Consider the following 26,230-nt stretch of genomic DNA (forward strand, 5'->3'; position numbering starts at 1 on the left):
CCTGCGCCTCGCTCAGCCAGTGAGCGGGAACCGGTCTGTATGTGGGATCCGAACCCTCGGCGGGAGCGCCGCCGCACTTCCTAAGCGGCGCACTATAGCAGTGCGCCACCGGGCCGGCCCATGTTTTAAGAAATTTTGATAAGGACTACTGATTTTCTTTTTCTTTTTTTAACTTTGGCAAGAAAAAAAAGACTATCTGGTGACCATGGTTCCATCTTCTAAAAAGAGTAGATAAATGCCTATGAAGTGTCTTTTAGAGAAAGTAGAGAATATTTAAGAGATAAGTATTATTCCCACTTAAGACCAAATATTTAAAAATTTCACAGAAATGTTTCTGTTTATTTTCAGAAATTCATGCAGCCAACAGCAACAAATCTCTTAAAGAAACAAAGGGGAAATACCCAGGTTTTGATATTCGGCTCGTTATTTATGGACTGTTAACACTCATTTGTTGTTTTTACCTCTGGATCCAAATTTCTGAAAACATACATTCTTGTCTTCTCCATCATTGCAAACAAATCAGGGTTATCCTTGGCCCACTTCATATCCCAGACATCTTTTCGCTCCAATTTTAACAACTCGCCAATTACTTGCTGTCCTGTACTGTCTGTGACCCGAGCCTCCAAGTCAAAGAAAGTCAGAATTCCTGAGATGTCTATGATGGCAAGACGACTAAAAATAACGCAGTTGGAGAAGGGGAACAATTGTAAAATTACTATCGGCAACCATGAGTATAAATACCTACAACCATTCTTCTTCAAAATCAGTTTATCAGAAACTAGAATATCGTAGAAATGGCTTTTCTAAATTGTTTTCACAAATTTGATAGAAGATATCAAGTACTCTCCATTTAGCTTCCTTGTTTGGAAAATGTATCCAAAGACATTAAACCAACTGGTATAAAATGTAAAATAGTCTCAATACACTTAAGCTTAAGAGTAAACAATTGCACTGAGATTTCTACATGCCTAATTAGAGAAAGACATTTAGACCAAATACAGTATAGTAAAACCACACTGTCTTTTAAGACAAGTTCATAATAAACACACCTATCTTTACATTTATTACATAAATCCAACAACCCCAATTAATAACTTCTAAGTCTAACATCTACATGAGGAGAGTTTTCAGGCTTACCTAGAGTTGCAGTTCAAGGATAACTGACAGGCTCGACAATTAAGGGAATATTTTTGAATCAAACCAACATTAGGAAGACTGTATCTCTGAAAGGTGCCAGATTCACGACCCTATGGAAATTATTTTGATTACTAAAGCGTATTTACCATTAACACTTTTAAACTATAACTACAGGTTTCTCTAAATGTCCACGCATTTGTTTTAAAACCAAGTGACAGTGTCATAGCAAATTTCCAATTCTGATACTTAATTATGGCATTAAGCACACAATTATCCCCTAGTTTAATTAAAACCTTTTTAAAGTGGCTGAAGGTAGTCTAATTTTTTTCATGTACTGTTCAAGAAAGAAGTCAAAAACCTAGCTCTTTAGTAATACACAAATTCTTACACCACAAGGAAGAACTATCTAAGGCTATTTATAGTTATTGTCTAGGTTAATTAAAAGCTAAAACATAAACTACTTGTTGAATTAAATTTCCCAAATGTGAAAAATCAATAGACGATCACAATATGAAACAACTGTTACTGAAAGTCTAAGTTTTTATCCTATAGCCATCTATCTAATACTAGTTTTTGGCAAGGGGAAAGATGATCTGAAAGCAGTGAAGCCAGAAGTATTAGTTTAATTATGTTTATAAAATAAAACATAATATAAGTTTCTGTGCAACTCTGTGCAAACCTCAAGTTGACAGAGCAACAAAAAGTACAACAGACAGGAGAAAGGTGCGATTGCCTCAGGCCATGGCAATGAATAAAGTGGGAGGCTCCACACAGCCAATCTTAACCTCTCCCCTTTTTAACCAGAGCAGCAGTGCTTCTGCAGCATGATTCTCAAGAGGGGCCTATCAGAAAGGTGGAAATACTACAGAATACTATGCTCTTAAGATTTTTTTCCCCATAAAATTAGCTAATGGCTAAAGAATGTAACTAGATCTGGAAATATACACTATTAAGGCTCTGTTTACATAATTCAAATGCAATAACTCCACCAGCATTACTGTATTAAAGTAAACATTTATTTCTAAAATTAATATTTTCAAATGCCAGAGCTCAAGAAAAGACACTCTACCATTGATTCTATTTGAAAAATTCTGTAGAAATTTGCCATGAGCTTTTCTATTTTACTGGCTGGCAAATACAACACCTCTTTATTCTAAATCTCATAAAAAGTAGCTGAGCCAAAGCACTTTCTTCAATATAAAATATTAGACTACATAGAGGAGGAAATTTTCTAAGACCTACAGCCATACAATCTGTCCCCCATCTAGCAACACTTTATAGGACTCGTTCAACCCAGCATTACAAACTCTAAGTGTACTTTATCTTCTCAGCTGGCCATTATTCTACTGCTTATATAAATAGCTATTTGTGAGGCAACCTTGAAAACTTTCTTATTTCTTATATTGGACTTAGTAAAACTCAGGGTGCCCACAAGATGATATTAAATCCAAAACTCATGCTTTACCTTACTTTTATAATTTAAACAATTACTACTCATAAAATAAGTTTTTCACAACTTACCACAATTAATGTCTTATCAGATGCAGTTATGGCACAAATTGGATCCCTTGTGCCCTAAAATAAATTAATCAATCATTATGATTTAATAAATATTTATTGAGTGGCTAATCTGGTACAAGGTAGTATGCAATTCACTAAAATTATGCCAATAATATATTTATTAACAAACATTTACTTACTGAGCCACTGAACTACGCACTAGACACACTCAGATCAGATGAAATCTATACTCTCAGGTATAGATTACTAAAAGTCTACTGGGGAAGACAATGACCTGAATACTTAATTACAGTACAGTATGATCAAAGAGGAAGTACAGTTATAAAAGCACAGAGGAAAGAACACCTAACTTACATGAGATGGGCAAGAACCTGAGCTCAGTCCTAAAAGATGAACAGATGGCAGAAGGACAAGCATGTGCCAAAATGAGGAAGGGTAAAATAGCATGGCACTGCAACAACCTGGGTGAACCTCAAGGGCACTATGCTTAGTGAAAAAAGCCAGTCTTTTTTTTTTTTTTTCTTAAAAGATGACCGGTAAGGGGATCTTAACCCTTGACTTGGTGTTGTCAGCACCACGCTCACCCAGTGAGCTAACCGGCCATCCCTATATGGGATCCGAACCCGTGGCCTTGGTATTATCAGCACCACACTCTCCCAAGTGAGCCACAGGCCGGCCCAAAAAAAGCCAGTCTTTAAAGGTTATATATGATATATATCCATTTCAGGAAACATTCTCAAAATGACAAAACTATAGACATGGAGAACAGATGAGTGATTGCCGGGGGACAGGGATGGGGCAGGGGAGTAGGTTAGAAAATGAATAAGTAGCAAGACAGGAGCTCCTTTATGGTGATAAAATTACACACACAGGCATGCACATGCATATAAGTACATGCAAAAACTATTGAAAACTGAATAAGGAATATGGTCATGTTCTAGTGAAGAGTATTGTACTAATGTCAACTTCCTGATTTTGACATTATACTACAGTTTTACAAGATGTCACCACTAAGGGAGGCTGAGTGAAAGGACTATTTTTGCAACTTCCTGTGAGCCTATGATTATTTCCAAATAAAATGTTTTTAAAAATCAAAAGAAAAAAAAACTCAGCATGGCACATTCGGGAAACTGCAAGTTGTTTACACAGCTGGTATCTAAGGAATGTGCTGGGGAAGAGAAGTGGGCCAGGTAGGGGTTGCGGTATCTATACTTTACTCTGAAAAATATGGGAACTTATCGAAGGTTTATAATTGGGGAGGGGAGGGACTATGTGTAACATGACCATATTTTACATTTTAGAAAGACTGCATGGCCAGCAATATGATACATGGACCGGCATAGAGGGAATGTAGAAGATGGAAAGTAGAGACTATTCCGTGCTGCCCAACACGGTGGCCTGTAGCCACATGTCGCCATTTAAATTTAAATTAATTAAAATGAAATAAAATTTAATTCAGTTCCTTAGTCAAACTAGCCACACTTTAAGTGCTCAGTAGTCACATATGGCTAGTGGCTAGTGCACTGAACAACAAAGACATAGAATATTTCCATTATCACAGGATGTTCTATTGGATAGTTCTAGATGGAAAGTTACTGCAGTGATCTAGGTAGGAAATGATGATGGACTGAATTGATATGGAGATGGTAAGGGGAAGGCCAATTTGAGAGAAATTTAGGTGACAGAATCATCAGGACTTGGTGATTTATAAGACATGAGATCAAGAGAAAAGGAGTTCTCATGAGTCTTGCAAAGATGGTGGAGCCAGTCACTGATATTATAGAATATATATGGAGAAATGAATTTGGAGAGAAGAGCTCAGCCTCAGACAGGTTAAATTTGGGGTACTTTTGAGCTGTCCAATTTCTTGCTATCCAGATAGAAAGAAATACGTTATCCAGAAATTGGAAAAACTCAACATTGGAAATACAGATATTGGAGTATTCAGCATATAAAGGGGTGGGTTTCAATAGGAATATAAAGAAGAGTGTTTCACAAATAAGTGAATAAAAAAACAGATGGCCTAGGACTAGAGATTAGGGAACACCACAACAAGAGATAGGTAGATAAGCCTTTGACAAGAATAAGAAGGAAAAGTCAGCAAGATATAAAGCCAAGAATGTGGTTTCATGAAAGCAGGAAGAAAAGAGGGGTCAAAAATATTAATGTATAGATCAAATAATATAAAGACACAAAAATACTCATCAGACTTGGCAATTCAAAGGTCTCTGGAAAACCAGAACGCAATAGGGTGAAAACGGAATGTGTGGTAAGGAAAGGAAGATGAACACAGAATACTTACCTTCTTTAAGAAGCTTAGCTATGAATGAATAGAGAGATACGGCAGTGGTTGGAAGAAGATATGTAGTTGGCAATGGAGACTTTAGTAGGTGTTTTTAAGATGGGAGAGATTTTAGTATGTTTTATATAAGGATGGGGGGAAAGAGCTATTTGATGATAAATCGATTTGAAATTTCCTAAAAGTTCCCTAATGGAAGGGACTGTTTCTTATTCTCCAGTAGATTCCCAGCATTTACTCCAATGTGTGAACATAATAGACTTTCAACCAATACCTGCTGGATAAATGGATGGATATGTAGATGACGAGACGAATTCCTGTATATTCTCGTGGATAGGTCACAAGATCTATTAAAAGGCCTAAGTTTGAATCCTAGCTTTGCTACATAATTAAATTGGTGAACTTTTCTACCAGTTTTCCAATCTATAAGATGCAGTGTAGACTACATGCTGTTTATCTTTTAGAGTTGTGAGCATCAGATAAGAAACTGGATAGGAAAGAGCTTTATAAACAATTAGCACTGTTTTAAATACTCTTAGAAAATCACAACAAAACTGTTTAGTAAAATATTATATTACATTAGCTTGTACACAAAAGCATGCTTCCGTAAAGGTACAGTGAACTATGTTATTGACAAAAATATGGACACTCACTAATATGCCAGAGGTGACAGACCAATCTCTGATCAAGAGATAAAGAGAAATTAGATGGATGCTGAGAGAAGGGACAGGGAGAGGAGGAGGAATTATGCTTCCCAATATTTTCAGATAATATGCTTTTCTAAAGTAGTATCATTATCATATTAGCTACTTATCACCACATGTCACCTTTACTTTAGTTTTTTACTGAGTTTTTAAGATCTAGAAAGAGTTTCTCAGAATAGAAAAAATTTTAAAGGATTGCTAAAATAATATCCTACTCACTAAAAACAAGTTATTTTTCAGGCCTCAAAATAAAATTACAATATCTCCAGATCTACAGATATTAACATTTGCTAGCAAAAAATAAAATCACCTACTTGGATGGCTTTACCATAATCCAGTATACCATCCCCTGATCCAGAAGGAGTATCGTCAACGTGATAAATCCTGTAAAAAAAAAGATCAGAATTCCAAAGAAAGTTTAAGTAAGGATTATAATATTTCATAATCTCTAGAACAATTAAAGGATAAGATGACACCAATGAATATTGTTATTTAATACAAAAACCCTTATTATTTTAAAGAGTTCTTAACACAGCTAAATCTCATAAAGGTAGAAACTACCTACCATGTGTTTACTAATTATGCAAGTGATATGTTGCTGAAAACATATATGTTGTGCCAAAAATATATCTGAACATTGAGTCACATCCTTCCAATGAATTTCATTAAACCCTGAGAGCATTTTACCTTACTCTCCAGTTGAACATCAACCAGGAGTAACTTATAACACATTAACTTTCTCTGTTGTTTCTCCATAACTTCCCATCTATCAATGTGTTTAATAAAAGTAAAACTTAAATGGATTTGGAAAGCTCTAATTAATGGAATTTTTGATCTGAAGTAAAGAAGCTTTCTCTCTCCTTCCTATATTATGAAGATGCACCCCTTTTGGACACCGCCATCTCTCTGGAAACTTTATCATGCTATTTATTCACAGCGCAGTGTCACTGCTGGCTTACTTATCTCTCCCACTAGGTGAGATAAGTAAGTTGCCTGGAGGCAAAGACTATACAGCTTCAGTCCCCAGCACAGGGCCAAACACTGTCAAGCTATAATGTCTGCCGAATAATCATTAAAATGGATGGAAGTGAATATGGAAGACAGACCACAGAGTTGCTCTTAGGCTTTGGGCAAATTACTTCTCTGAGCCTCAACTTCTCCATCTGTAAAATAAGGGTAACAATTCCCCCTTTTCAGCATTTCTAAGAGGCATAAATAAGAAACTGTAAAGTACATAAGCACAGAGTCTGACACATAAAAGGGGTTCAAGAAATTGTAACTTAGGAAAATAATGCCATTTCCTATTTTTTAAATACCATAAAATTTTATAATTGTTACTTTGAAATCATAATTGTACTTTCATCAATATAATGAGATCAAATTTTAAATAAATTTAATAGAAATGCATTAAAATTCAGAAACATGTACTAATTTAGAGGAACTACATATTTAGGCATTTTAATACATTTCTATTAAGTATATCCAGTCCTACTGAGTTATCATAAAATACAAGTCAAAGATGTGAGAAGAGGAGGTCCCTCAAGAGATCATTTGGCCCAGCTCCTTCTCTTAAAACAGGAAATGTGCCATAAGAAAGGCCAGTTTGAGTATAAAGTGGCTCAGGGTCAGATAAACCTGGCTTTATGTCCCGTCTCTACTTATCAGCTGGTGACCTTTGGCAAATAATTTACACTCACATGTCTGTTTCCCCTCTGCAAAACAGGAATCAGGGTGCTGACCAGACTTATCAAAATGTCTGACACATAAGAAGTACTCAAACGTTGGCTGTTATCACCATCATTAACAATTTTTACAGATGAAGAAACTGAGGTCCAAGGAGAACTTGCCCAAAGTCATTAAAACTGGTAAGCAGATCTCAGAAATATAAGGAAATGCCGCCTTCTTGATTTAAACAAAAGCCAGAACTGCTTTAGCTGACTAGAGGAGGACACTCACGCCATAAAGAAGCTGGACTTTTTGCCCCAGCTTTGTCCTAAGATCCACTCTCGCCCCAAAGGCTGCAAGCCTCTGCTCACTATCATTACAACAAGTCCTATCAGCATGGGAACTACCACATGCTGTCCTCAAAGAGGCCAAAGAGTCTTTCCACTCAGTCTTCCAGCACCACTGAGAAGACAAGATAGAATGTTTTTCAATTGCTTTTTACTGCTTCCACATGAATTCACATACCCAAAATACTTTCACTGGGGACATATCTCCTATTTTAACATAAGTGCATCTTAAAGGGAATGGAAAGGAAGTCTGCAGTAAGATCTCACACATGTGGGAGGAGAGATGATTCAAAAAAGCAACCTGGGGTTTGTGACATGACTCCCACCACCCACTCCTACCTACATAGGCCCATGCCCTCATTAAGCAAAATGCTTTACTTAAAGTCTTAGGGTAACAACAAAAGGGCAATGAACACAGAGTATCACCAACAGAGACAATATAATTTACAAAACACAGTAAATGCATCTTCACCTTAAGACTTTCTATAGAGAATCCCTCCATCCTGGCTGCTAACCTCTTAGAGTCTTCTTTACCCCCACTTACCTGAAGTAATTCCACCTCAAGACTCCTGGAATCCAAAGCAAAAGAAAGAAGCCAAGTCCCCAGTTCACCCCACTTAAAGACCTCTTCCATATCTGTGTCTAAGGACCTGCCTCTCCTCTGGTAATTGATATGGTGAGGACAGCCACTTCCATATAAAAACACAGATTTTCAGCCTTTATCTCTAAGAGCTTTTTATATTACTATGAAAGAAATGGTACCTATAGTACCTCTCTTTTATTTGATAAATTTAAAAAGATATATATGAAAGATATTCAAATTAATGAAAAAATATGAGTATTTCTACTAATCAAGGCAGTTTATACTCCTCGAACATGATAATTTATAATTACCCAATTCTTATTTAAATGTGATATTGTTGAGCTACTAAAAAATCTGCATCAAAAAATATACCTTTCTCTCCCTTCTTTTCGAGATCGCGTGACCTGATTAATTTCCAATGCTGTGAGCTTCTTTGCCACACGATATTGCCAGGTATAAAATGCTTCTTTTGAAGCTGCTATCACATGGGTTTTGGTCATTGCAACAAATAACGGTACTATGAAAAAGAACATTAAGACAATTAAGTTTTAGTTACACAGAATTACAGAAAATTTGTGCTGCAAAGCACTTCAGTCATCACTGTATCCAATGTGTATCAAAATGTGCACTATTACCAACCTCTAGAGGGAGCCTGAAGCCTTTCTTGGGAGGAACAATTTGCTGAGTGCCAGGCAAGGAAAATGGAAAGGTCCAGGCTCTGCTCTTCTTGCCCTGACCCAATTTTCACTAAATCCTAAGTTATTTGCTAAATATTTAGTAAATACCACCATGGATACTCTGATGCTGGTAACTACCTGTGATTTGAAGTAAGTTCCCAAACCTTAACTTCTTTCTAATAAAGTATATAAATTTTCCTAAAGCATATAAAAGCATTTTTACAACCAATATTTACCTACAATTACAAATTACACTCATGTTCCTTTCTTTTTGATAAATACAAGGATTTTATCCTCAGTCTGATTTATTCAAAATTAAAATGTTAGTGGTTTAAGGTAACCACTAAAAAGTGGAGAGTCAGACTTCTAGAATTCAAATTGCAGGCACTTGCTAACATTCTCTCTGAAGTTCAGTTTACTTACTGTAAATTTAAAATAATAATGCCAATCCTATCAAGCTGTTTTTAGATTTTAAAAGAGATAATAAATACAAAGCATTTATAAATATATAGATAAATACTTAAATAAAATATTAAAATTTTAAATTTTTAAATAAACATTTAGCACAGTGACTAGCATAGAATAAATGTTTAATAATAATTTTAAAAGTCAATATTTATTGAACTTTTAAAAATATATGTCATGCACTCTTCTAAGGACATTACAAATATTAATTTACAACTGCCCTATATAAGGTAGGCATTATTATCCCCATTTAGCACATGAAAAACTTGATACATGAAAGTTATAATTTGCCCATATCACACAGCTAGAAAGTGGAAAAACTGAACTCAAACCCAGAATCTGTACTCTTAACCACTATAGCATAATGACCCTCATTAAGGATTAGAAGTATTAGGCATGTTGCTATTGCTGTTTTTACTTTTATTATCTACATAGGTTTTTATAATAAAACCATATACAAACTTTCCAATCAATGCAAAAAACAAATACAAATATATCTGAAACATGTTCTTTTGAATCAATACAGCAGTAATTTAAGCAAATTCATACAGGTAGATATTCCTATCTATATAAATTTTGCTAGATCTATATTAAAAGATCCATCCCAACCAGATGAAGCTTCTAGGGAAAAGACCAAGTTATAACAGATACAATGTTTTAGGAAAAGAACACAACCAAAATAAAAGCACTTCATGCCCTTCTCAACTATTCAATATATGGAAAAAATTTTTGAAATATCTAGAAAGATTATAGGAAAAATTTTAAAGAAAATAATTATGCCTCCGTTAATTGAACTTTGTAACACTAATAGGTAGTAGTTACTAGCCAAGCAAGGATGTAAAATAATTTAAAACAATCTAGGAATTCACATATAAGTAAAGCCTGCTTGTAATATTTTAATGCTGAAGCCTTAAATAAATAACTATATCTGTAATGTTGCCCCACTTTCCTACTTACTCATTTTCTCAGCTTTTTAAAGAGTGGTAAACCAGAATGGCACTGAAATGTTTTCATCAAATTAACTTCCTCTGGAATATACGGAAAACTTAGTGCATGTGTTATAGACCATCATTAGAAAGCTGCCTGTGTGCTCAGCCAAAATGACCGCAGCACAGGCAACCTCATGCTTTCTAGCCACTTTTCGTGCCTCCATTCCTCTGTAAATGCTGTTTTCTCTCCTTAAAATACCACCTGAAGAAACACTTATCCTTCAAAATTCAGCTCAAATGAAACCTTCTCTAAGCAGAAAAGATGCCCCTGATGTCCTTATGTATCAATATCCATTTATCCAGCACCTAGCACAATACCTAGCACACAGCAGGGGAGCAGTAAGTCATTGTTCAATGAATTAACTACATTTTAATTATCTGCTTAGACATCCTACCAGAATAATTTCTTATTACTCCCAGTGACCAGGACAGTACCTAAAACTATACATGTACTTAGGGATGATTTGCTAAATAAATGAATTAACACTTTCTATTTACATGATAAAAAATAAATATTTTCCATGCGTTCAAAAAACATTTATTATGGGCCAAGCAATGTGTGAGTTAGTGGGGCTACAGAAATTAATTAGACATAGATCTTTAAGAATTTCAAGGTCTAGTGGGGAAGACAGGAAAATCAACAGTCACAGTCTACCAAAGATACTGTGAAAGCTCAACAGAAGAGCACCGAAAAGGGGTATCTAACTCCTGCATGGAGAGTGCAACAGAGTCCCATGGACTACACTTCTATAATTATGCATGATGTTCTTTTAGGGAGTTTCTACAGAGGCTATCAGGAGGAAAAGTAGGTGGTAAAACAAAAATAGTAAGTTCTAGAACAGTATCAGTCACATATTTTTTTGTTTTCACCTCCAGTCCTCATGAAAATTGGGCATAGAAGCTTAGAAAAGGAATTTTACAGGATATATATAAAACAAAAATGTTGCATCTTTGGCTGTGTTTGCTGCAGACCAGTGAAAGAACTGTTTGTTGAAATTTCAGCCAGGAAAACTGCAGGAAAAAAAAAGCTCTGAGACTCAAAACTATAAATAATCATGTCCTCAAGTATTTGCTATTTTATGAAGGGGAAGGATTTACATTTAGATTTATTTTTAAAATAGCCTACCTATAAGGGGTCAGCCCATGGCTTACTTGGGAGAATGTGGTGCTGATACCACCAAGGCCACGGGTTCGGATCCCTATATAGGAATGGCCAGTTAGCTCACTTGGGAGAGCGTGGTGCTGACAATACCAAGTCAAGGGTTAAGATCCCCTTATTGGTCATCTTTAAAAAACAAACAAACAAACAAACAAAAATAGTCTACCTGTAATAAAAATTACTTTGAGGCTAACCCTATCATCATTATGATTCTATGTTAAAACTTTTGATGTTAAAAGAAAAACCATATAATCTGAAGATTGATAGAATTTACTTACATTAAAGACTGCTGTACTTCTAATAAATAAATAGTATTAATCTAACATGCTTCTGTAACAATTTTAAGTTAAGCCTTTTTAGAAGGAACACTAACATATGTATATATGTATGTAAATATATCCATACATAAATATATAAACATACCTATGTAATAACGAATATGACATAAAGCTGAAACGTATCGATATATAATATATATTGGCATATTGATAAATGTATCAGTATATCAAATAGTGAGTTACCAAGCCCCTAAACATAGACTATAAAGTCTTCAAGGCCAATATTTCTCACATTTACTTGTATCATCCAAAGAGCTTAGCAAAATGCAAACACTTAGAAGGAAGACATTAACATTTGATTGTTAAGACTGAATGTCCAATCTGAAAAAAATGACTAGTTGTCAGGATCAGAAAATAATTCAGTGGATTTTCAATTTTTTAGATCTAATAATTTTTGTAAAATTATATCCCATAAAATACAATACATTTTAAAAGAAAGCCATTACTTTTGGAAATCATAATGAAATAGCAGCAAAATATTTGTTAATGATTTTTAACAAACTGCTTAGGATAAGATTTGGAACTTTTTTATGGGTTACTTTCACAGCTACTGGATAGAGGGAATGGTAAATCTAAAGTAATATATGTCCTCGGAAAATAAAGAACCAAGAATTTTTTAAAGCTATACCTATTAATAGACTGATTTCATTAGAAAATTCTGGAAAGAGCAAACTCACTTTTATAAGCATCTAAAGTGTTTTTATGGAAGAGAGGTATTTACAAGCAGTTTATTATTAATAAAAGTGGTTTAATAGAAGAATTCTTTCTATAATCCTCAGTTTATTACATACTAAACATTACACTGCATACCAATTCCTGTACAGTTGTATTTCCCATTTAAGGCAAATGATGGCAATAAACAGTCGTGAAATTATTGTGGATTTTAGATTTATAATTTATTGCAATTCATTGTCTTCACTAGGATGCTTTTGAGAGTAAAATGCGTTAATAATTCTACCATGACAACTGGTGTAAACTGGTACCGAAACTGACAAACCATTAGTAAGATCATCCTCATTTTAGAGAATACCATTCTTATTAATAACACCATTGTCAGGTTTTTAAATTAGTATTACAAATAAAACCTGATTGGAAAGGGAATTAATATTAACATTCCTTACCAATATCAATGTATTTGGGATCCAAGGGTGTGCCAATAGAATTACAAAGAACCAGCACGAACTGTGAACAAATATAACAAAAGTATCAGAACTCCTCCTTGTGAATACTAAAGGAAATACGCTTAACATAGATCATGTTTGTTTCTTTTTCAATTATCATGAACTGGGAAATAATTGATAAAATCCTTAGATGTGCAAAGAACAGCAGACAGAAAGATAATGTACAGCATTAAAAATAAAGAAACATGAATTAAAATTAAAACAAGGATGATTTCTCAATATAATGGAATACAATGGTTTTTAAGAGGATACTTAAGAAATACAAATATACTGGCTACTTTTTATTATTTATACTTCTAAATAATTTTTATTACTTATACTTCTAAAATTGGTTACAATCTCAAAACTCATTTTTAGCCTATAACCAACTATATAAGAGCTAACAATTTGTTACCGTTGCACCAAATGTCTCCATCTCGTTCTCCTCCTTTGAAGCAATATATAAATGACATGAGAAATTCAGAAATATTCAGTTAATTCAGAAAATACATAATCCAATCCAGTGAAAATGACATATATAAATAATTATGACTAATAGTAGGAAAATAATCAAGCATGATGAACAATTTATATCATATTGTTCTAAAATGGTAATTTTTTTTAGTATTAGTCACCTTTTCTGTATCTTATACTAAGAATACTATTCTACTTACGTTTTCCTGACTAGAATAACAATTTCAAATAAACCAATTCTCTATGTGCTACTTACACAGACTTTTTCTTTTTTCAGCATCTCAATTAAAATTTGTTTAATTTCATAATGTAAACTAAATGATAAAAATTATACTAAAAACATAATTTACTCTTCCACTACTTAAAATAAGGTTATTTTCTGCCACTAAGTACCACAAATAAACTGTTTTTTTATTTACTTTTCATTTTTATCGGTTATACATGCTCATAGTTGCAAGAATCAAATAGCCCCACAAGACTTCTTACTGAAAATGGTAGTATCCTTAATTCCCCATTTCCTGCTCCCTTTAACTCACCCTTTTGCTATCTACCTCCACAAATCTAAGTAATATGTTTATAGTGCTACTTCTCTGTTTTGTTTCAATTTAGCGCATTATCGATTGCCTTCCCACTACAAAAATAATCATTTAGCTTTCTTTCATCCCCTTTCCCCACCCCAGCCTCCACCACACAGGAGCACACTTCCATCCCTCCATCCTTCCACTTTAACCTAATTTGGTTAGATCTGAATTTTGGGTTGAATGTTTACTACATGCCAATTAAAAGCTTTTTTAATTTAAAGAATAGCGATTACATCATTTTGACTATGTAAATGCTACTCACAGTTGAGCCATCACGTGTAATTCATTTTCCTTTCAAGCATATTTTACTCTCCCTGTAGTTGGTAATTATCTTTATTTTTTCTTTTTGCTTAGTTTTCTATGTACTTATTACCAATTCAAATCCCCAATGGTCCCCGTTACGTATATGTCCTCTCAAGGATTCAGACATACTAGCTATTCTCTTAAATTTCATCCTCCAGTTTCTTTTGGAGCACAACTGTCTGGTACCACTTCATCACTGGGGTTGGTGCTCCGGCATCTTCCTTGTCTTAGTTTATTCCCCATTTTTGTGAACTATATATCCTGAAGTAACTTCCTAACATAGGGAAGTTTGGAAGGTAAATTTTTGACCCTGCACATCCAAAAATGTCTGTATTCTATCCTCACATTTAGTCAATAGTTTGCTTAAGATATGGAATTCTAGATGGAAAATTATTTTCCCTTAGAATTTTGAAGGCAATTCTCCAAAGTAATCATAAATACCATTGCAATTCCTGATCTTGTGAAATCTGTTTTTCCTCTCTGAAAACTTGTAGGATCTCTCTTTTTCTCTCCAGTGTTCTGAAACTTCACAATGATGTGCCTTGACATGGAAATATTTTTATTCACTGAGCTACATACCAACAATCTAGAACCTCAAGAGAAATTTTCTTAGATTTTTTTTTCAGATTTACCCCAATTTTGCCTGTTTGTTCTTTTCAGAAATATTACTAACATGCTAAACTTCCAAGACTGGTCCTCTAATTTTCCTACCTTTTAGCTCCTACTTTCCATTTCCTTGACTTTTTGCTCAACTTTATAGGTGTTTTCCTTCGTTTTACCTTGTAAACCTTCTGCCAGATTTTTCATTGTGGTTATCATATTTGTCATTCCAAAAACTTCCTTTTCGATAGTATCCTTTTCTTATTTTAGGGATGTAAATAACTTAACTTTCTGAAGATAACAATGATGGCTCTTTTGAAATGATGGGGTTTTTTGAAGTGTTTTTTCTGCATAGTTTCTACTTCCCTCAAGTTAAATTAGGTACTTCCCTCAAATGTCTGATAATCCTTGTCTATCTGCTTATATTTAAGAGTGAAACACTACAAAGCTGTTTGGAACCTCTTTGTCTATGAATGAGCCTCACAGACTGATTTTTACTATAAGGGAATCGGCCAGGGCTGCTCTCCTGGGGACTCCTACGCTCAGTATCTTTACAGGTCTTTTCTCTTGAACTGGTCAGATTCTCCAAAGACGGACAATCTCCTGCCTTCAAAACTCAGGGCTTGGCTGCCAGTGTTCTGGACACCAAGAGGGAAAAGAAGACTGGGGGTAACACTGAGTGGTAAATGTTTAATTAATTGTCCTGTTTCCAGCAGAATTCCTCCACCCTCAGCTATGCTTGATGCCCTTCAGTGCAGAAGTTCTTTTTGATTCTCTCCAGAGAGTAAACCCCAGTCTCACTAGGTAGTAGAAGGCATCTACCTATGGGTCAGTACAGGGGAGGAGATCTGGAAATCTGCTTCTTTATATGCCTCTTTTTCAAGTTTTTTCCTTCCTGCACAATCTCATACTTCCAAATTACTTTTATGTTTGTTTCTTTCTCCCATCAGTTACCCCCAATTCCTGTGCCTCTTCAGGATTCTATGATGTAAACTGGTTGCCTCTTTGCTTTCTCCATGAATGGCTTATGATTCAGCTTTCTTAGATCTGCTAAGGTAATTACAACTAATCCACCTGCTCCCTAACCTCCAAAGTTTTGTTGCCATTTCCTCTCCCTTTCTGGTCCCTATGGGCTTACAACTTTTTAAAAAATACTTTACTGTTGGTTAGTGAGTTTCAGGAAAGAGCAAAGTCAAATGTGGTTGTTCAAATGGTCACCTTGAACAAAAACTCCATACTTTTTTTTTTGGGGGGGGGGGGAGATTGGAACCCTTGACCTTGGTATTATAACAGCGTGCTCTAACCAGCTCAACTAACCAACCAGCCCCAAAACTCTATACTTTTGAAGGGGAAAAATAATTTATGGCAAAATGACATTGGTAGTCCTTTTTAAAAATATTTGCATACTTCTGCAAATATTTAAATTGTTAGTATACTTTTTAAAAAGACATTCATATTATTTATTTTATGCTTTGAGACACTGATTTTTAAAGCAATATAATTCCAAATAAAAGTATATAGTTCAATGTCAAAAGCTACCCAAACTGTTATAAACTGTTATTATATAATTTCTTCAGCAATATACCAGGGATCTGATATTCATTTTTGCTTACAGAATTTCAATTTACAAAAGAACTGTGGTATTTTAAATATATTTCAGAGACAAAAAAGCTTCAGAACTGAACCAGTCGATATGAAATGCTATTGCTAATTGGAGGAAAAAACATCAAGGGACAGAGGACTAATGGAGTCACTTAGTTTTCCAAAACAAATCTAGACAGACATGGCGATAGACCCAATGTTTTGCTGTACTTGCTAATATAGAGGCCATATTTGTGAAGGCAGATAACTACAGCCCAATTCCACCAAGTAGTTAACCCATCTGTGTTTTAAGATATCAAGGAGGGCCGGCCCAGTGGCGCACTGGAGAGTGTGCCGCCTGGGAGCGTGGTGGCACTCCCGCCGAGGGTTCGGATCCCATGTGGAGACCGGTTCCCGCTCACTGATTGAGCGTGGTGCGGGCGCAACACCGAGGGTTGCAATCCCATTGCCGGTCCCCGGTGCGGGCGCGACACCGATGGTTGCGATCCCGTTACCGGTCAGTAAAAAAGACAAAAAGAAAAAAAAAAAAAAAGATATCAAGGAATACCTACCTGAGGATGATCTTCATCAGCTTTCGTAGCCAAAATGCAGAAATCACCATAGGTAGTAATGGAAATGAGACTCTTCACATATTTAACATATTTCTCATTGTTTTTTGTATCCCAAAAGACAACACAGTACTCTGGACGATTAGGTCTGGTATATGCATAAACTACAGTATTTAAGCAATAACCCCACTAAGAAGAAAAGGAATGGAAGGAGGAAAGAAGGGAGGGAAGGCGAGAAAAGGGAGAAGAATATTTAGCACTGGGAAATAAGTCACAATTATTTTATTTTTACTCTAGACATATTGCAGATATGTGCTGACAAAATACGGTCTTCAGAAATGGAAGACAGGACTGAACTTTCAGCTTAATACCACTTCTCACTTAAATAACCAAAAAATCTATAAGTAATAAAGACATTTATAAAACAAAGAGTGTACTGCAAAACTAAATTCAGTATGTTTAACTTTCTTATTTTAATTTAATTTGTAAGATGTACGCTTCGGTGGTAAAAATTTTCAATAATCAATAATATTTGCTGGGAGGGACAATAGATACAGTGATCCCTGCCAAAAGTTTAAAATTCTGGGTTCCCAAGCCAAAATTCGAAAATAGATGCTTTGCCATTTTTTCCCCCATCCACATTTTTTTATATTTGTTTTTATCAGAGTAACATATGCACATAGTTTATAGTCAAACAATTCTTCATGGCTTATTTAAAATAAAATCAAAATGCAGACCGCTTGCCCAATTTCCTCTCAGAAATAGCCACATACAACTCTTTTAGCTGCAACTGTTCTGATAGTTATATCTGTATCACATTATCTATTGATCAAGGAATTTACACATTACAGCTTTCCCTTCTGCCTAACTCTCCCGATACATTTATATGTAATTATGAATATATCAATATTCAGTGTTGACATTATTATAATTGTGTTTACTATTCAAACCTAAGCTATGTTTAGCTTTTTATGCCATGATTACCTTCTAAAATAAACTTTTCATTTTAAAATAATTTTACATTTACAGAAAAGTTGCAAAGATAGTACATAGCTCCCCTATACCCCTCATCCATTTTCCCCTATTGGTAATATCTTATATTACAATGGTACATTTGTTACAACTAAGAAACCAACATTACTATTAATAAATTTCTGTTACTATTAACTAAACTCCATACTTTATCTGGATTTCATTAGCTTTTCCCTAATGTCCCTTTCTATTCCAGAATCCTATCTGGGATACATTATATATAGTCATCATGTTCTATGAATTCCATCACCTGGGTTACCTTGCCTTCTGGTTTCCGGTTGGGTTTGGCCAGTAGAAGGTACCAGCAGGTGGAAAGATGAGGTGGAGTATTTATTCCCCAAACCTCTCTGCCCAGCCAGTTGGCAGTGGCTCGCTCCTGCAGGACAGCCTCTCTTGCACAGCCACAGCTCTCACGGGTTCCAGGAACATTACTTCCTCACCTTACCCCCTCAGGCCCAGGGCTGGTGATGGCATCTCATTGTTGCTAATCCCTGGGTCCTTGCTTTATTATCCCTTGCTGTTCCCCTTAACCCTGCCCAGATCTCTGTAGTAAGTTTTTCTTCAATCTCTCTCCAATTACTCCTTTGAGTGTGCCATCTGTTTCCTGCTGAGACCTTGAGTCATTGAGTAATTTTGCTAACTATATGAGCATAGAGTTTTCTAGAAAGTTCACTATTTCTAAGGTTTTCACACAAAAGGCCTCCTTTCTGCCAGTTTCTAAAACAAAACAGCTGAGTATACTTCCAGTTACAACAAAATTGTTTATTAAAAAACACTTTTTTTATTTTACACCTGCTCTTAATATTTACCTTATAATCAGGTCGAATATTTGCAAAATATATAAAGGAATCAACAGCTAGAGCAATTTTCAGTCCACCTCCTTCCCAGGACAGTGCAGACAGCTGCTTCCCAGGAACTTTCAAAGAACCCAGATGCTAAAAAAAAAAAAATTACATATAACTGAAAGCATCACAATTAATTCAAATACAAATTATCACCATCATTTCCCAGAAATCAAAAATGGTAGAAAAATTATTTTGTGAAAGGTTACTACTCATTTTAAAATCATTTTCCTTAAATTTTTATAATGGAAAACACACATAAGACAGGAAAAATTTACAAACTATATCCAAAGAATTCAATATCAAATTCCATCAAATCTAAGATACCACAGATTGAAACATGCGTCTTTATTTTAATATACAATTAAGGAAAGAAAAAACGCATTGATAATTAAAGCATGACAACCCTGATTATAAGATGCATCCCAATTTTAAAGTTGTAAAAAATCATACATTTTAAAATCAGTGAACTACTGCATTAGTAAACTCAATCCTGAAGTCTTGCCTCTCTCTTTCATCCCCCACAACCACCTAGTCACCACATCTGCTGCTTTTACCCCTTTCAACTTTTCACAATTGCCTCTTTCCATGACTCAACTATGGTCATGGCCTCCTAACGTCAATTCTTACCTTTTATGTCTTTCCTCATCTCACCCTCCACTCCCCAAATTCAATCTCTACTCTGCTTTCACAAGTATCTTTCTGGAATACAAATCTAACCGTATCTTACCCTGCTTTAAAAAAGGCTTTATAATTAAAAAAAATCAATAGCTCCCCACCATCACTTCCTTTAGCATGACATACAATGCCTTTTTTCCGATCTGGCCCCAAACTACATTGTTTGACTTAATACCCGAGTATTAAGCTGTAATTACTGTGTGCTCACTCATGAGGGAATACTGTGCCTCCATACCTCTGGCCCATATAATATCCCTTCTGCCCAAATCCTCTTCTCCTCCCCCCACAGCTGCCCTATCCTATTTCTTGTCTTCCTGGAGTATTCCAATTCATCCTACAACATAAAACTTAAATGTCACCTTCCCAGTGAGTCCTGCCTTCCTCCCTCCCTCTGTGCTTTCAGAGAATTACACAGTAAGCTCCTTGAGAGCACTAACTTCATCACATTCATATTTATTTCCCTATCCCTTAATAGATTACTTGGTAAACAGGTATTTAGTAAATATCTGATAAGTAAATAAATGTATAGTACATTCAAATCAATTTCTTCATACACTAACATTGTATATTTTATGACTAGATTAATAAGTGAATAAATAATTACAAAGATTTTTTAAGGTGGCCAGAAAAAGAAAAACACTTTCAATCTATACTTCTTATTTAACGGAACTGTATAATCCTAAGAATTTCAATAAATTGTATTGGTATCCCCTGTTCTTAAGAAGATATTCTAGGAAGTCAAATTTAATGTTGCTATGGTTTAAATGTCACCTCCAAAACTCACGTTGAAATTAGATTGCCAGTGGAACGTACTAAGAGGTGGGACTTTAAGAGGTGATTACACCATTATAAAAGAGCAAGTTTGAACCCCTCTTGTTTCTCTTTTTGCCCTTACACCTTCCTCCATGTGAGGGCATAGTAAGAAGGCCCTCACAAGATGCTGGCACCTCGATATTGGACTTTTCAGCCACTGGAACCATGAGCCAATAAATTTATGTTCATTATAAATTACCCAGTCTGTGGTATTCTGTTATAGTGGCACAAAACAGACGCAGAAAAATGTACTAAACTCAATTTTGCCAGGGAAGCCAATAGGAAAACAAACAAACAAACCAAAGTTTTAACTGTGGAGGGTCCAAACTATTTGTATTGCTGCCTGTTTAAAACCAAAGGGAACAAGCAAACGCTCACAACACTACTCTTGATAGTGACCCATCGACAGTGAGAGAATAAGGCCATCGCCTGACTGCACAAATAAGCCAGGTGACAGTAGTAGCAAGGAAAAAACCAGCTTTTAGACAGCATTCACTAAGTGCCAAGCACTGTGGTAGGCACCTCTTCATTATCTCCTTTCATCTTTACAACAGCACCATGAGATATTACCTTTATTTCAGAAAATAAGTAAACTGAGTCTCAGAGGTTAAATAACTTCTCTCAGTGAAACTACACTGTGGAAATGGAATTCAAAGCCAGGTCAACCTGACCACAAACCAACCCCATGCTCTGTTGTCCCCTACCATGGCTAAGACCACAGTACAAAAGATCACAGTGCAGAAGATCCTAGCCCTCAGAATCAAAAGCAAATTCTTCCCTGAGGTTTGTTTAAGTTTAAAGTTTTAGGTAACTTCCTTTCAAGTTATCGTCCCTATTTTAACATAACATTGATCCTAAAATAAATCCCCCATATATTCACTCATTCAAAAAATATTAAGTGACTAAATATGCCCTGAGGAACTAGGCTAGATAATTTTGATTCCAGCTGGACCAAAGCCCACTTGCAGTTTTCAGTTTAAGACTTAATGCATTGTTTTGAAAGATAAAACAAATAGGCCTTAGAACTCATGTTTTTCTACTTGGAGAAGGCTGAACTAATGAAAATTAACAAATAAAATGATATTATGATAAATAAGTCAATGGACACCAACAAAAATAACTAATAAAGATGGGCCGGCCCGGTGGCGCACTGGAGAGTGCGCCGCTTGGGAGCGCGGCGGTGCTCCCGCCGAGGGTTCGGATCCCATGTCGAGACCGGTTCCCGCTCACTGGCTGAGCGTGGTGCGGGAGCAACACCCAGGGTTGTGATCCCGTTACCGGTCAGTAAAAAGGAAAAATAAATAAATAAATAACTAATAAAGATGGGCCGGCCCGGTGGCGCACTGGAGAGTGCGCCGCTTGGGAGCGCGGCGGTGCTCCCGCCGAGGGTTCGGATCCCATGTGGAGACCGGTTCCCGCTCACTGGCTGAGCGTGGTGCGGGAGCAACACCAAGGGTTGTGATCCCGTTGCCGGTCCCCGGTAGGGGCACAACACCGAGGGTTGTGATCCCGTTACCGGTCAGTAAAAAGGAAAAATAAATAAATAAATAACTAATAAAGAGTGTGAATTAAGAAGAAGGTTATAAACATAGAAATAATTAGAATTCAGATTTATAATTATTTAGGACCCTTGAAAACTATGCTTTTGTTCTTCCTTAGCTTTTACATCAAACAGAAATATTGTTTGCTGACAATGTATAGAGAGCACCTACTCTCTACAGCACATTCTCCTGGGTACCTTTGACATACTGATTCAATAGCATCAGACACCACCATTTCTTACCCTTACAGAAATTGTTAAAACGCATAAAAATATTATCATTAAAATATGAACATAAAATATTTTATGAACATAAAAATTTAACATTAAAATGTTTCTTACCCTTATAAAAATTATTAAAATACATAAAAATATTAAATGTAAAAGTACAGGCTTTTATGAGCCAAAAATACATGCCATTGTAGTCTATAGTGAATTTATAAAAACCAAAAGGGTATCCAAAAGGAATGAAATATAGTATACGGTTAGAAAATAAAATATGCAAAAATATATTAAAATTTGATATTAATAAGCTCTTGTTTTCTAAATTCTTTAAAATTTACAATATATTAGTTCTCCTACTTGACATTTTCCAATGCCACTTCAGAAGATTACCTTTAAAAATGAAATTGATTGGGGCCGGCCCAGTGGCGCACTGCTACAGTGCACCGCTTGGGAAGCGCGGCAGGGCTCCCGCTGAGGGTTCGGATCCCACATACAGACCGGCCGCTTACTGGCTGAGTGAGGTGAGGGAGCAACACCGAGGGTTGCGATCCCGTTGCCGGTCCTGGTCCGGTACGGGCGCAACACTGAGGGTTGCGATCCGTTGCCGGTCACAAAAAAAGACAAAAAAAAAAAAAAAAAAAGAAAAAAAAGAAATTGATTAATAATACTATTGAGAAGGATAATATATGCATTTATGAAAACAATGCTTACATTTTAATGTGTCACTTAAGATTAATTATTAAGACAGGTTTTCTCAAAATAATTGATTACTCTGCAACAAATGAAAACTATTAGAAGTTTAGCAGAAGGAGATAGATATGTATGATTAATATCTAAGCACATTTAAAAATCAGAAAAATTAAACTGAAACAGCATTACACTAAAAATTACTCCTCCGTGAAAAGAGACACATATTCAGACCACAGAGAAAATATTCTAAATAACTACTCCATAGTGATTTCTTATATCAAACTTCTGGTTTTCTAAATATACATATTATAAAATAAATTCCATGATAAAATATGACACTGAAGACTTACAATATAAAGATCTTATTCAGCTATACTCTTGATATCTCATGATTATTACTCAAAGTGTCCCTAAAAGAAAATGTGACAAGTTCACAACTTTTCCTTGATTCTTTTTCACCCTACTCACCATTTAAGTAGAAAGAAAGAAGATAAAACTTCAATGTGCTTACCTCACCAAATGGAGTGTAAAACTGCACAATGTTGATGTCTTTATCCTGCGTGACTGCCTTCTGGGAGCCTGCCACAGCTAATACACTGCCGATGTGGTTCCACTGAACACTTACCACACATATGCCAGTATCAATAAAAACTGGATCTAGTGGAAAAGAAAAAAATGAGGTAATTGTGGTAAAATACTAGCCTGGAGAACTTTATAATCTTAAGAACAATTTTTAAATATTTTTAAAATTCTCCACATTTAAAAAAAAAAAAACAGACTTACTTTGGTCATTCTCGTGTCTCATTATTTGGCATCTCCCATTGTCAAAACAAATAGCAAGGCAAGGGCAGTCGGGCTCCACGTAGCCTTCTGTGCCATGGTACCAGTGAATTCCAGCAATACTGATTGCTCCAGTGACATTCACCAAACAATTCAGCTTCATTTTCATCTAAGTGAAATTGGTTAGGTTGAATACTTAACATTTTAAAACAGAGCAGTGTGTAGAGAGTATTGTAGAAAAAAAACACTGAAAACAGGATTTAAAAATCTGCTTGTGGGCCGGCCCGGTGGCGCACTGCTACAGTGCGCTGCTTGAGAGCATGGTGGCGCTCCCGCCGAGGGTTCGGATCCCACATACAGACCGGTTCCCGCTCACTGGCTGAGCAAGGTGCGGGTGCAGCACCGAGGTTTGCGATCCCGTTGCCGGTCCCGGTCCAGTACGGGCACGACACTGAGGGTTGCGATCCGTTGCCGGACACGAAAAAAGACAAAAAGGAAAAAAAAAAAAATCTGCTTGCAAATGCTATCTTAATCACCTACTAGTTTACCGACCCTGGACAAATCACCTTAACCTGAGTCTCCATTGTAAAATTAGGATTAAAAAAACATTCACAGAGTTTTTATGAGACTCAAATGACAAGAGCTATACACAAGTACTTTGAAAATAGCCAAGTGTCATACAAAACTTAGCTATTTTATTTTCACCAGTAAGTGGATTTATGTAATGTTCTAATCCGTACCAAAAATAAAACTGCCCCATCCATAGATCAGAGACCTATCATAGCTACATCCTGCAAAGCCAGAATTTTTCTCCAGATTATGCTACCAGAGCCTATTCTACCTTCTTTCCAGAAACTGATTTTTATCCCTTACTGTTAAAGTCTCCCATTCTTTTTACAAACAACGTTTAGTAGCTTGCTATAAAGATATCTGTGGTATCTGCATGGAAAGTTTGGCTTCACATATCAGAAGACACTTACAAAACTTAAACTGCACTCAGTATCTCTCTGCTTCCATGCACTGACATCTCATCCCTTTCAGCTACCAGAAAATTGGAAGTAAAAGCTACACACTAACATGTCACATTAATGTGCCTTGAAGAAACCAATACTTTTTTTTTTTTTTTTTGGACCGGTAAGGGGAGCGCAACCCTCAGCACAGTGTGGTCTGCACCACGCTCAGCCAGTGAGCACACCAGCCATCCCTATACAGGATCTGAACCCGTGGCCTCTGGAGCTCCCAGCGCCACACTCACCCAAGTGAGCCATGGGGCTGGCCCCCAATACTTTTTTTAATTGAAAAAAAATTTAGATATTTGGAAAAAAGAAAAAACATGAATTGAAGATTTTAAATATACAACCATCAAAATAAATAAATGTGTATACATATATGAATGATATATAAAATAATAAAATTATATATAAAACTAATGAACATATAAACTTACTATAAAATTCCCTTGATTATTATAAATGTGTATTTCCCCATTTGTCATTCCAAAAAGTAAGACTTTACTATCTGCCGACCATGCTACGTGGCATAGTTGTAAACCCTTCAGGTCTTTTCCCCAAATACGATTCCCTAAAACAAAACATAAACATAATTATTAAAAGTTCAAGGTCATGATCCTCTGACAACTGTCTTTGAAATCTCTGTTTCCCTAAAGAGCTCTCACATTCTTCACAGCATTCAATCTACTTAGTCAGTAAATATTTATTGAGCACCTGTACGTGCCAAATACCCTACAAGACATTTGAAATAGCAGCTGTTTCAAACTTTTTGCCTTTAACTTTTAAACTCTGATATAAGATCTCACCCCCAATTAGCAGACGAGCCTATCTTCTACTCTGGAAAGAAAATAAAAGCTTCCAAAAAAGAAAATTCTTCATTCTCATCTTCAAACACTCAGAACATAACTAAATCCACATTTATTCTTTGTTTTGCTCCCTAATACAAAGGAAAAGGAATCTCCCAAGCAGACCCCTATCTAAAACTAATCCCTCCACCTATTCTCTAGTCTAATCCCTTCCTAGCTTTGCAAAGATCTCCCTCTATTAATTATTCTCATTTTCTCTTTCTCCTTAAACTCTTTTCTCCAGGCAAGGAGAATGCTTCTCTCATAAGCATTTAAACATTTGTAAGTCTATTCCACTTCAAAACCATCACCTCAAATAAAACCAAACAAAAGAAAACAAAAAACACTTCTCTCAACCCCACGTTCCCCCTCTAGCTACCATCTATTTCTACAATTCCTTTCCCACCCAAACTTCTTGAGTTATTTACACCTGCAGTCTCCACTTCCTCAACATCCACTTAACCCTTAACCTATCCCAGTCTGGCTTCTGCCCCACAACTCCACTGAAACTGCCATCATGGAAGTCACAATGGCCTGTTGCTAAAGCCAATTGATACTTCTCTTTTTTTTTTTTTTTTTTACCACCCCCTCCTCTTGACACTCTCCAGACTTCCATGAGCCCA

General features: G+C 35.8%; 1 protein-coding gene across 1 annotated transcript in view; it reads right to left on the minus strand.

Moving 5' to 3' along the window:
* Positions 1-26,230, minus strand: part of WDR35 (WD repeat domain 35) — a 64,243-nt gene that overhangs the window by 23,612 nt on the left and 14,401 nt on the right. Inside the window, exons 6-17 of the mRNA XM_008573246.1 lie at positions 25,200-25,333; positions 23,756-23,921; positions 23,484-23,629; positions 18,994-19,119; positions 17,156-17,341; positions 13,460-13,492; positions 13,006-13,066; positions 8,629-8,773; positions 5,976-6,045; positions 2,659-2,712; positions 1,138-1,247; positions 462-672 (exon numbers count right to left, since the gene is read on the minus strand). Coding sequence (XP_008571468.1) covers positions 462-672; positions 1,138-1,247; positions 2,659-2,712; positions 5,976-6,045; positions 8,629-8,773; positions 13,006-13,066; positions 13,460-13,492; positions 17,156-17,341; positions 18,994-19,119; positions 23,484-23,629; positions 23,756-23,921; positions 25,200-25,333 — 1,442 coding nt within the window. The remainder of the gene's footprint in view (positions 1-461; positions 673-1,137; positions 1,248-2,658; positions 2,713-5,975; positions 6,046-8,628; positions 8,774-13,005; positions 13,067-13,459; positions 13,493-17,155; positions 17,342-18,993; positions 19,120-23,483; positions 23,630-23,755; positions 23,922-25,199; positions 25,334-26,230) is intronic.

Source organism: Galeopterus variegatus, unplaced genomic scaffold, assembly GCF_000696425.1.
Source record: "Galeopterus variegatus unplaced genomic scaffold, G_variegatus-3.0.2 Scaffold52, whole genome shotgun sequence".
Lineage (NCBI taxonomy): Eukaryota > Metazoa > Chordata > Mammalia > Dermoptera > Cynocephalidae > Galeopterus > Galeopterus variegatus.